This window comes from Syngnathus leptorhynchus, chromosome 14 (assembly GCF_054491065.1).
Source record: "Syngnathus leptorhynchus isolate UIUO chromosome 14, UIUO_Slep, whole genome shotgun sequence".
NCBI classification, from domain to species: Eukaryota; Metazoa; Chordata; class Actinopteri; order Syngnathiformes; family Syngnathidae; genus Syngnathus; species Syngnathus leptorhynchus.
In genome coordinates, this window is record NC_141208.1 from 1,702,768 (window position 1) to 1,715,486 (window position 12,719).

General features: G+C 45.3%; 2 protein-coding genes across 4 annotated transcripts in view; one reads left to right on the plus strand and one right to left on the minus strand.

Moving 5' to 3' along the window:
- LOC147045870 (tropomyosin alpha-4 chain-like) overlaps nucleotides 1-12,719 on the plus strand; it is a 48,804-nt gene that overhangs the window by 31,267 nt on the left and 4,818 nt on the right. The window contains exons 3-4 of one of the 3 annotated variants that reach the window (XM_085930759.1): nucleotides 10,681-10,857; nucleotides 12,104-12,229. In XM_085930759.1, the coding sequence (XP_085786885.1) occupies nucleotides 10,744-10,857; nucleotides 12,104-12,229 (240 nt within the window). In that variant the 5' untranslated portion in view covers nucleotides 10,681-10,743. Of the gene's footprint in view, nucleotides 1-10,597; nucleotides 10,858-12,103; nucleotides 12,230-12,719 lie in introns of those variants that run through there. The other 2 variants (XM_085930760.1, XM_085930758.1) reach the window with 2 other exon arrangements.
- Nucleotides 496-7,483, minus strand: ap1m1 (adaptor related protein complex 1 subunit mu 1). The gene is made up of 12 exons (XM_085930592.1): nucleotides 7,305-7,483; nucleotides 6,639-6,795; nucleotides 5,917-5,984; nucleotides 5,713-5,843; nucleotides 5,486-5,633; nucleotides 5,267-5,393; nucleotides 5,021-5,163; nucleotides 4,697-4,768; nucleotides 4,344-4,502; nucleotides 4,060-4,185; nucleotides 1,388-1,463; nucleotides 496-1,042 (listed from the first exon to the last, which is right to left on the minus strand). Exons 1-12 carry the CDS (start codon nucleotides 7,344-7,346, stop codon nucleotides 1,020-1,022), a joined length of 1,272 nt encoding a protein of 423 aa, XP_085786718.1. The 5' UTR covers nucleotides 7,347-7,483; the 3' UTR covers nucleotides 496-1,019.

The window sequence follows — 12,719 nt, forward strand, 5'->3', positions numbered from 1 at the left end:
GCCACAACTTGACTCACATCCTTTTTCCAGCTAGCCGGCCGGGCCAGTTGAAAAAGCGTCAAGTATAGACTATGATATCACAGGTTGGGGGTAAGGGAGGGAGGGGCTGATTTTAGAAATTGGAAAGATGATTGGGTCAATTGCAATGTCACAGCAAGTGTCAGTTCATCTGGAGCGGGAACATTTAAGACAGCTGTGGTCCAGTGGTTGGGAATGTAGCCACAAGTTTGAGTCCCTACCCAATGATTACTCCCAGAGACTACATTTCTACAACATGCTCCAAGTTAAATTATTGATCTAGTTTTTTTTTTTTTTTTTTGCTGTTACAGCCTAGCAACTGCAAATAGGAATGTTATCATTTAATCAATTGAATTATTTTAGGCGTTTAGTAAACAGTTTAGTCCGATACGGGTCACTTGAACGTTAAAAAAAAAAAAAAGCCACTAAATCAGAATTTCAATGACAAAAAAGTATGACTAAGGAAGTCCGCAAGTATTTTCTCTAAATATACATTTAATGATTTTACAAGATGTGGTTACATAGATACGGAATCACCGTGCGAGCGCCGTGTGAAAGCTTTGATTTACCGTATCATCTTATAATCAGGGTGGTCTTATATTCGGGCCAATACGGTACTTTCCGGGTGTTTGAAAGCTGACAAAACAGGGCAAAGCAGATGGCACTGTAACATACTGATCGGCTCACTTGTAACTAATAACACTGACCTCATTGATATGTCGCACATATATACAGAAAAAGAATCAACAAACAGGCGTGTGACATTTTTGACCTATTCATGATGACATGAGTGTAAACATGATTCCTGCTTTAGTTGGCCGCACAGTAGAAAAAAAACATCGCTTTCCATCCGTGTACAAACTCGGCGTCTAATATTTTGCGTTGGCTGTAAAATGATCAAAAAGAAGTCGATCCTCAGCTGTCTCTTGACTGACGACTGTCGGCGGCGGCTCATTAGCCGCCGCCGCCCGGCTTCCTCCCGCCCCGGCTGAGGCGTTGCCTCACTGCGTTCGGAGTTGATAATCTGCGGGAGGAAATGGGACAAGACTTAATCTAATATATGAATAAATAAAAGAGGAGCAATTGTGGCGAAATCAACGGCGGGAGCGTTCCAACCCTGGAGGATGGGACAACCGAGGAAATGAGATGTGGATGTGTGCTAATTAGTGCACTTAAAGACCCCGACATGTGCAACCTTTTCCGCATTATAATACGAGTGTGAGGGGAATCATTTTCACAGATTTCACAGGACGTTGCCTCATGCTGTAGCTTTTCTTATTTTTATAGAAGTACAACAGTTCCCACAACATTGCAGGCCATTGCCTAACTCTTGCCTAATGCCCGTGTGTGTACGTGGGTGCATACTTGCCTCCATTCTGGGTGATGTAGCGCACCCAAGGCAGTGCCTGATAGCCGCTCTTCTCGATGATCTTTAGGTAACGCACCTGACAAAACGACAAATGGCATCGAATGAGCGTTTCGCACGTAGCTAGCAGACTTTTGTCAAACTATTGTGCTTTGATTGTGTAGCAGCAGTAAATAGCACAGAGCAAGAACTCGGCCTCCTTTTGAAATTGTTCACCGTCTACAGAACTGCTGCTTGTTGTGAAATTGGTTGCTGTCATACCTCGAGCTAGTGAGAAACTTTGTGGAATACTTTGCTTTGGCAAATTGTAAAGAGACTTTAAAAAAAAAAAAAACACGTACGCCAGATCATGGTCAACTGGTCTAAAACTGAACCGGAATTGACTGTTTGGTGGCTTGGGTGATTCAAGGTATTTTTAGTAGATCAAGTGCGAAGGACAGGAAAGGTTCTACGCTTCCCGAGTCCAAACCACAGACTTTCCGAGCCCCGGAGAGGCCGAAGAGTTCATCTTCTTCAGGGAGTCTTGCGATATGAGCGCTTGAGGAAGCAGCGGTGTGACTCAGGAGAAGGGGGAAGCGGCTACAGAAGCGCACCGTTCGGGAAGAAAGCGCCTTTCTTCAACGCGGCTTTAGCTTTCTCTTTTTAGAACGCGTCAGCACAATCCCCCCCCCCCGCATGGCTTTCACAAGCCGTTAACCGACACTCGAGATTGACAAGTGTTACCACACGGGCAGGTTTCGAGAAAAGGGCCCGAAAATAACCTTACAACTAAACATCATTGCGCTTGAGTGACTCAGAGGCGCTTCCTGTCAAACTCACAACTTGGATAGAAAAGATGGCTGCCGCCTGCGCTTCCATGTAAACAGCACTCCCGTGCGCGGCGGCGACTTGCCCACACGTGCGCGCTCTCACCATTAGGAAGCCCGTTTGCGCATTTGACCACTTTAAGGCTGACTTGACCTTTTTCTTTGAAGGGGGGGGGGGGGTGAACCGCCATGTCTCTGTCACGCCAGCTTCCAGACGAGAGCGGAAAAGCGAGGAATTTGTTGGCGGATTGGCGGCAGTCCCCGGCCCTCTGGCCGCCTTGTTTTCTCTCGACCCAGCGAGGTCACAGAGCGCCGCGGCTTCTGGATTCACGAGGCATCGGGCTGGCACGGCGCGTGCGTGTCCACGCAGTCAGCAAAAAGCCACCAAAATACCATTCTGGCTTGCAATAAAGAAAAGGCGTCTTTGTGTGTCGTTGGAGACGGCAAGGAAAACAAAGTCACAAGTGAGAAGGCTATTTTGGTGGCTTTTTAGCTGACTCTATGGATCCCACCATCTTTAACAGGAGAGAGAAAGTTGACCCCAGGAATTTTCAACCTGAGCAGTCAGCAAAACAATCAAAAAGCCAGAAAAATACCATTTGAGATCGGAACTTTGCAATGTTGAGATGCCGGGTGATGCTCTTCTGGCACGGGCAAGAATGGAATTTTGATGGCGTTGTCGACTTTGTCGTGCCAGCCCAATCTTTTGTCGAGCCAGTGTTTGTCCTGACGAGACTGAGCCTTTGCTTGAAAGCATTTTCCATTTGAAATGGTAACACCGGGACCAAATGTGCTACCGTATCGCTGGCTGTCAAGGTAATATCCGGCTTTGCTGGTTGCTGTAATTTTGTGGCATTTTTTTAAAGAGGCTCACGTCTGCCCTTCTCGTCTTGTCACCTTAGGTGGCGTGGCGTCTGTCACCTGCTAGCATAAATGTGGCATGTATACGAGCACTTCAATTGCGCTACCCCGTCTGCAATTAGTGGCGCCGTTAAGAGGAACTTTCCCATGCTCAAATATTTACGCGGGTTCATTAAAGTTGCTCGCAGGGAGCACACGTCTGCCGCTGCCCTCTAATATAGACACTTGACGCACCAATCGGACAGCGGCACGGGTGGCCGGCTGCACCCGGCTGCGATAAACACGGAGAAAAGGCAAAATCAAGTCACCCGAAGTCGGTCACCTCGGCGCCGAAGAATCTGCTAGGAGACACTACTAGATTTACAATCTTTCGCTTGAACAACAGAGCAAGCATGATGGAACATCTTTGACTGGTATGGGAAAAAAAAAAGACTTCTGCAACGTCAGTGAAAGAAGAAAAAAAAATGTACATTGTTAAACTTTGGTTTGATGTGGAAGGCATATGTGCAATTATGGCGACCTGAGCAGTGCACAAACAAGTCTTTGACTGCGCTGCCAAGCGTCATTCGCAATGCGCCCCGTCACGACATGGGAAAATGTGATGCCGCGTTCCTGCGCCGCGTATAATCAAGGGACGACTGTCATTATGCAGTCGGCGCGGCTCGTCGCTGCCAATAGTTAGCTGAGGAGGAAGCACATCTGCTTCAATGTTTTGCAGCAACATCCCCAATTTTTTTTTTTTTTTTTTACCTTGACAAACACAAATGCCAGTCAGACAACTCCATCCATCCATCCCTAACTGAACCTTTGCAGCTGCTTGACTTCCTCCTGTTTGAATTGTTTGAATTCCAATGTGGAGATAGCCAAGAACATGTGTTGTTGTGCAACGGGCTCAAAAGCGGTGACCTTAAATGACTCATTTGATGCTCGAGGTCACGGTCTGACATTAAGTGCTTTTCATCAGTTGAAGGCTAAGTGCGTCGGTCGGGCTTTTCCAGTCGCGCGTACCTGGATGCCTGAAGTGGTGAAGTAGGGGATCTCAAATTTGACGCTGATTGGGGGCTTCCCTTCCTTATCTTCCGCTTCCACGCTCGGAAGGCCGAAGTGAGCCCGCATCAGATACTCCTTGCCGCCCTGTCACGAGGACACAGACATCTTAGAAATCGAGCGACGCATTGCGGGTGAATTAAAAGCAAGTCGGTTTGGCTCAGGAATGATTTATTGCGAGACCAACGAGCGAGCGCCACTGAAATCTTATTTGCATAACTCGCACTGTCTGGTGAGTCACTCACAGGGAAGGACTTGATGGACCAGACAATCTCGCTGTTCTCTGGAACCCACTTGACGCTGCCAACCGTGGTCTTAAATTTGGGAGAGTCGGCGTCTGTTGGCACAGGAATGTGGATCTCCACGTTGTTAGCAGTGGAGCGCCGTTTGAACTGGCTTTTGGCCTATGAAGGCAAGCGGGTGAAAACAAGCAGGTCAAGATGAGAAACCAGTTTGTCGTCGTTAAATGTCGCCATGTGCGTGACAAGCGAAAAGAATGAATCATAATCACTGGCGGTGGCAGTTCAAAGATGAATTCATTGCCATCTTATGTCATAGCTACCGATAATACCTAATACAACCAAACAATAGAACTTACCTTAATCATGTACTCAATGCGACTGTGAGAGTGCTTCTCGATGACTGATTCAATCCAGATCAGCGGCTTCACCTGAGATGCAAACAACAGCGCAGTCAACGGATTGCCTTGATCGTACTTTTCCCTTTTACGCAGGCGCCATCTAGCGGCCATTACTACAGCAAGCGGGCTGCAGTGCATAACAGCAGGGACTAATTTGGAGTGATTTTTTTTTTTCTTTCCTCTTTTCCCAGTCATGCTCAGCTACGTCCAATGATTTGATTGTTGTTTTTGTTGTTGTGAAAGAAAAATCCCACCCCTTCTCCAAAACATGGTACTACTCACGTGAGTGTTAAGGCGGTATGACATGAGCTCAAACTCGCCGTCGGGTGGGATGAAGGAGATGGTGCGGTCATTCTCAAAGCGTGACAGGCGGACGCACTGGTGAAATTTGACGTCTTCCAACTCCACGGATTTACTCTTGCCGCCTAAAATCGGCAGGAGAGGAGATTTTACCACAATATTGCAATTCATTTTGTTTCTAAAATATGTGGCAAGAAGAGCCCACTCTACGTTATCATGGGAACTCACGTCCAGTGTTTTCAAACAGAACCTTGTCGTTGAGGCCCAGGCGCAACTCGGGCATTCCGGATAAGAAGACGCGCATCTTAATGGAGCCGACGATTTCGCTGCGCAGGACGTTGCCGTTGGCGCTGACCTGAGAAAGCGGGATAGCATGGAGAAGTCTTTTAAGATTTGCCATCTCGACTGACGGCAGATTTGAACAAGGCTAAATCCGTTCGTTCCTACCAGGAGATTGACTGACTCGATGACATCCAAGAAGACTTCGTTTTTCCTATACTTGATGCCCTCCGAACGCCATGAAACAGCGTTGGTGACAGTGGCGGGTGGGCGGGGTGCACCTGTGTCCAGTTTGTGCCCCTCCTGAGTTATATACCTGACAGAGAGGGAAAGCAAGACAGGTGAGGTGAAACAGCCACTTGTATGCGGCGGCATCGCATTATGGGATTTCTCACTCTTGCAGAATCTTGCTGTCGGTGGTCTGCGGGTAGCCAAAGTCCATCAATTCATCCATCAGCTCGTAAATGATGACAAAGTTATCCCGGATGCTCTCTTCCTCCAGTTCTTTGAAATACTCGGAGAAAACCTTGGGGAATTCAAACGTGGCTTTTTAAAATGGATCCACCAACAACTGTTGCCGCGCCAAACGTGATTCTTACCTGCACTATTTTGTACAAAAAGGAGAAAACCAAGGAAACGCTGGCATTTTTCTTCGATGTGGCAACCACTGAGCCAATGAAGGTTAAGAGATTTGTAAAGACAATGAAAATGCAGTTTTATTTCTGTTGTGCAATAGCTTATGAATGAGCGATACGATTGCGTGCATACTGTGCATACAGCAGCGTTTGTTTGTTTGTTTGTTTGTTTGTTTTTTACTTTTGACTAAGGAATATTTCTGGCTGTTGTATTCATTTCTATTTTGCAAGGTAGTAGTTATATAAGAACTGGAAAAATGAGCCACGACGTGACTCATATGACAGGCACATTGCATGCGCGCATGAGCTACTTTGACTTTGTGTATTACTTAAGTCCCGAATTATTTTTATTACGCAAGGTGTGTCATTATAATTAACTGGCAAGGGACACAACAGAATTTTTTTTAAGACATACACTGCACACTGTTGTTTTTACAGTGGGGCCTATTGGAGATTAGGAGCAAAGGCAAATCAGTTTCATTTTTAACTGTGCAGGAGGTGCATTCAAGTGTTGCCAACAAAGTAGGAAGTCTCAAAGCGACTGAAAATATCCACTAGATGGCGCCAAAGTACTAGTCAATTGCTTTTGCCTAATTCAAAATGGCAAATAGATGAGTTGTCGTGGAATACGGGAGGGCAGCTCGAAAGGCCTAGTGTGAGTACACGTTTAGTGTACGGAAGGATACGGTAGAGGTTATTATGTTTGATCCACATGAAGCGCACCCCGCCGTGGGCCAGGATGGGAGACAGCGTCCCCTCCTCCTCCTTATCCATCAGGAGGCTCATGAAATGCTCGATTTCGGACATGTCCACATCGCCACGGTAGTTCCGGCATACCAGCACCTAACGGGAACACCAATATTTTAGGAAGCTTCCAGAGCAATTGAAAAAACAAAAACACACATTAGGGATGGGCATGACATAGAGATGCAGTCTGGATACTTTTTATTGTGCAAAGTGGTAGTTATGAATAGAACACACAGACTGCTATGGTGAATTAATAATACAGGATTATTTACACGATTCCGCATATCTAAACGGTTAAAAATACTTCAATAATAATAATGCGTAAGATTGCTAACATCTCAGTTAAATAGACCAGAGGAAACAGCTGTCAGCTTGTTGATGTTTTTAAGCCTTCACATCACGTCACTTAGTGTTAAACACAATATACTGCCCACCTCGAAGATGATTTTGCATGTATTTGATTGATTTTTATTGCACACGAACATGATCGATGGACCGTTATCTACCTCGCATGAGGATGCCAGTGAGGAATGCGACAGGACAGCGGCTAGCTAGCTGCTAGGCTAAGGCTAGCCGGCTGCTCCCCGTTATACGGATGTCTTTACCTTTCCTTTCAAATCCAAGACGTAAACGGCGCTCGCAGACATCTTGAAATTTCTTTTCACGTCGAGCGCCTCGTCCACGCGGCGTCAACGTTGCTAGTTGATCACTTGCTCCGAGGGGGAAATTAATTTGGGGCGTTCATTCATAATACTTGAAAGCGCCGATAGGGGGGGGGGGGGGGGGGACTCAAGGTGAGCAGCACTTCCGTTTTTGTCACGTCTTACAGCGCCTCCTGTTGACTCGGAGGAAGAAATACATGACTGTATCTTTGGAAAACCTTATTCCTCATATTTGTCCGCATGAAACACAACCCATGTAGCCTAAAGATCCAAAAGTGGGTGTAGAAAAGTTGTTGTGACTTAGTTTCACACATTAAAACCATCTTTCACCAGCATTGTATTTTGTGCAATATTCATGTTGACGTAAGACCATTTTAATGTATATAACCAATATCAATACTTTTTAAAAGTGTAAAGCCGGCAGTTTTTTTATTTTTTTATTTTTTTCCCCTGAGTGTGTTACTCAATTTTTGTGCAAGCTCAAGGTGGAGTCAGCCCTTGAGGAATGTGGACAAACAAAGGGACTATGTGGGCAAGCGATAACACCTGCGTTTCAGTTTTAACAGGTCACTCTAGTGCCAGAATGGCACCCTGTCAACTAAGAGCACTCTTCAATTGAGATGCATTAAGTTACACAAATGTCATTCTTTGCGCTGTTCGGTGCATGCAGCAGGCACATCCCCTAATACAAACACCCACACATTGACAACTTTGCTAAACATTTGGCTACACAACACGTTAATCACACAGTAATGGCTGGGAAATGCGATGTGAGTAGTGGAGCCTATGGTCTATGCTGTTTTAAATAACTTGCAATCTGACGCCATCCCTCTGTTGCTCCGGAGGACGAGGGCCCTTTGGCATGAGGAGCCTTTCAGCGCAGGCCCTCCGCTGGGATGAGTGGGCCTCTTCAAAGTGACACATGCCACTGCCAAGATTGAGTAAAGACATTGTCAGGACACAACAGGATGGTTGCCGGGGTCAAAACCAAATGTAACCGGACACACGCTATCAGGGGTTCCCTGACCCAAATGAGTCGAGGGTCAATTTGAATTAGGTTGCAATTTTTCTTCTCCATGCAGTTCTGTTCAGATTGTCACTTTTCAGAGGCTCTCTTGTCCACGGCACATGCTAACTACAAAAATTGGCTAAAATTGCATTGTGTATCTTAATTTAGTTGAGAATTTTTCATTGATTGGAGAATTTCCTTTGAGTCGTTTGCATTGCATTTTTGGAACAATTTACTGTGTCGATTTGTAAAAAGAAGACAAGCTGCAATTTCTAAAAAGGAAGCGCACCATATATGTTTTAAATGGACTGACTATTGGGTGTTTTGTTCATCTCTCTGCTTTGCTCATGTCTGGAGTGCTTGTCACTGCATAATTTGCAGACATGTTTGTACAGATGGGCAGAGGGGCCATGACGTGTTTGTTGACTCAGTGCACAGGTGTTACAGCGTTACTGCTTTTCTTTTTTTTCCTTTTTTTTGATTTTCAACTAAACATAAAACACACTCCAAGACATTTTTGTGTTCCTCTGCAAATTCGCACTCCACCGGTTTATACTTAGCAGGCCTTCTCCGACGATACACTCCCAAGGCGATCCTGTGGCTTTTGGGGAAGTTTTTGACCATAAAAGGAGAAGAGGAGTTCAGACGGCTTTCCTGTGGGAGGGTTCCCGTTTCTAGCGCTCTGCATCTGATTCCTCCCTCTCTTCACTCGTTTGCTCCAAAGGCCTCCACGTCTCCTTGCACAGATAACGCAAAAGATGTTGTGGAGATGAGACTTAGTACAATGAATTGTTTGTCAAAGTTGGGTGCGTGTGTGTGCGGCAGCATCTTGAGTGACCAAATAAGGCATTGAGCTCATATGATGTGAGTTCATGTTTGAGAAAGTGAGCTTGTGCCACTGATATTTTATGACTTCATACTTGGTTTGGAGGAGGTCCATGCCTAAAAACCAAACAACGCGAGTCAAGCTTTTGCACAAAAGACAGAAGGTCTTTCTTTTTTCCACCTACAATGCTGCTAACTAATTCTAGCATGCTAGAGAATTTTTTCTCCATTCACACCTGCTATAGTATTCCATTTATCATTTATATGAAGTTCTCAATCCATGCCTACATTTTGAAAATGTATTGATACTATATATGTACAGATTTTTACCTCACGCAGTGCCGGTGACTGTCCTAGCTGCTTTTCAAATTCACATTAGAACATATGGCATGCTATAGTATTTTATTTCTATATTTGTATTCACGTAAAGCTGTCAATCCATGCTCGTATTTCATTTTATTGATCCCTGTATAGCTTTTTTTCCCCTTACGTTGTGTCCAGCTACAAATACAGCATGCTATTGTATAATAATAATAAAAAATAATAATAAAAAATAACAATAATGCTAATGATAACAATAATAATAATGATGATAATAATGATGATAATTTTGAGTCTCATATTGTCTTCTAGGCTGAACAGAAGTTTGGCGCGTTGTTTGAAATCCAATGTTTTGTGTGACGTATGAGGACAAATTGTTCAGATTGATTCTCTTAGGCGATGACGTGGTGAAAGCAAGTTGATATTGAGATATATCGCTTTTCTGGTCACTGGCTACCTTTCTTGCGAGCTTTATTTTTAGCACCACGGCAGCTGGCACATACAAGGCGAAAGCCATCACACATGAACGATAATGTTACATGTATAAACACACACACGCACGCACGCAAGTGACTTTTTAGTCAACTGTTGTGCTGATAGTTGTCGCTGCGGGTGCCATCCACCTATGGGCAATAAATGCCTCCCTTAAATCGCTGCTTCTATTTGCGCATCTGGAAAAAAGATTGCTCAGTCATTGTTCCCAAACAATTGGCTTCAGTGCCTTTGGTTGATCTGAAACAAAAATGGGAGCTTATATTTGCTGGCACCGATTGTTTTTTTTTTCCACCCAGTCTTTTCTAACCAGCTCTGGTATTAACATCAATCTCAGCATTCCCAAGCCAGAACACATGCGCCAAAAGAGGGGGAGGAGGGAGCAGTGGTCCAAATAAGGACATGTGCTGCCAAAACATCTCCACCACGTTGCTCCTCCAGAAGCATTTGAGAAGTTTATATTAGGGAGGGAGAGAGGGCTGCAGAATATGTTATAGTGTAAGGGAGGAGGGGAAGGAGGAGGAGGAGGAGGGAAGAGGGGTGGACATGTCGGGTTTGTCACAGGGGGACCGAGGTTGTCTCCACTTTAAATCACGCGCGGCTCCGGCCAACCTTCACTTTCTGCATCCTCCTCTTCCTCCTCTCTTGTGGCTCCTCTCTCTGTATTTGTAGCACCTCGGCGCTATCCACAATCAATTTCTCCCCTCCTGACTGACACCCAACAAACCCATCACCATGGAGGCCATCAAAAAGAAGATGCAGATGCTCAAGTTGGACAAGGAGAACGCCTTGGACCGAGCCGAGCAGGCCGAGACTGACCAAAAATCAGCGGAGGAGAAATGCAAACTGGTGGGTCTAAAAAACATCAATATTGTTCGTAACATCTGCATGATTGATGGATTAAGCTTGTCAAGTCGTCGTCAGGTGATGATGCTATTGTATTGTATCAATACATCCATTTGCAACAAATAAACACCTGACTCAAATATTTACCTTACCTAAAATGGGTAGGTACAATAATCAGTCAACTGCTCGACAAATAAATATTTCAATCCCTCATCAGCAAAACCAGCTTGTAACTGTAATTATGTGAGTTTATATTCACAATTGTTCACACAGGGATGTGAACAATTGTGAATATCAACTAATTCAGGAAGTACTTCAATAAAAGGCCTCCCACAAATAATGCTTCATGATTTAACTCTATGGCCAGAACGGCAGTGATGCACGTAAACATCCTCTCAGATTATACTGAGGGGACATCACATTTTGTGAATAATCAGAGGCAATCAAGGCTCCTTGTGGACTGTGTCGCGGTCTTCCCTTCAACAAATTGTCACTCGATAAGAGCAGATTGGAGCGCGGAGATGTAAGATTATCCCGAGGAGGCTAAAAAAAGACAATTACGGCTCAGTGGGAGACGGTGTCAACACAGTGGTGCGCCAGGAATGACACAGCATGGCAAACAAAGCCAAGAGCATCTATCAAATCGAGTGGAAGTCTCCGAAGGGAGCACTCAGATGCCCACCGAGCTCGTCTTCCACATAGAGAAGAGTCAGCATGAAATCCTATACCACGGCGTGTTGTTTGAGCTTTCTTAGCTATTCCCGGCCAACCTCAAGTGTACGGCAGATGACAAAATACGCCGTGAGCATCCAGCAGCTGCAATTTAGCCACGTTCTTCATGAGAGGGTCAATTCCAGTGGAGCAAAACCCTACCAAAGTCCTGTCATAGATCAGTGTCGACCCGCAACCGCTACCATTATGGAAACCAGAATAGCACAATGAGCGGGCTGCAGACGTCCACCAAGGTTGAGACCATGGGCCACTGCAGCTTTGGAGGTGCAGCTCCATCTGGTGGGCTACTGCCCTGCTTGGCCCCTGGGGCACTAACGTCTTGCATGCACAACTTTCAAATTTGTCTTACTACATTAAGAGTATTACGAGAGTTGACTGCTGATGCTAACCAAAACAGCAGCACGCACCACAGGACACAAGCAGGTTAATGAAAGTCAAGTATTCTGCATGAACTAATGCTACTAAAAGTAGCATTCCAGTAGACTAAACTGACAATAACACCTGACTGCTGTTTCAGCTGGAGGACGACCTGCAGGCTATGCAGAAGAAGTTGAAGGGAACAGAAGATGAGCTGGACAAATACTCGGAGGCTCTGAAGGACGCTCAAGAGAAACTGGAGCTGTCGGAAAAGGCGGCCGCCGACGTGAGTTGGCCCGATGTGATGCCACCCGAGGCGCATTTTCTGCATGGGGGGGGGGGGAAACAATATCATAATCTTTTGGAATTTAACCTTGGTTTCATTCCACCTTAACAAATCTTCCGATAGTGTAGTAGTTGGAAAACGCTTGGTGAGAAGTCAGCACAACAAAAAAGAAATAAAACACGTTTCGGATGGATCAGTCAAGCACAAATCTTGATTGTGTTGTACTTGACCTTCATACTCCATACAAACAATAAGAAGGCTTCTTTGCCTTTTTTTGGGTGAGTGTGGGACAGCATAAGAGCCCCTGTTGGGAGTTCTTGGCGCTTTTTGTCATAAGCGTGGACAAAAAGTGGGCCAGCCTGCAGTTGAACAGGAATGCTAGGAATGCAGGCTAAAGCAAACACGCTGCACAGTCCAATGAAATCAACGTTAGGGCCTTATTTGGTGCAGTCATGACTTACTCATGTTCAACTCTTCAACAATATATCGC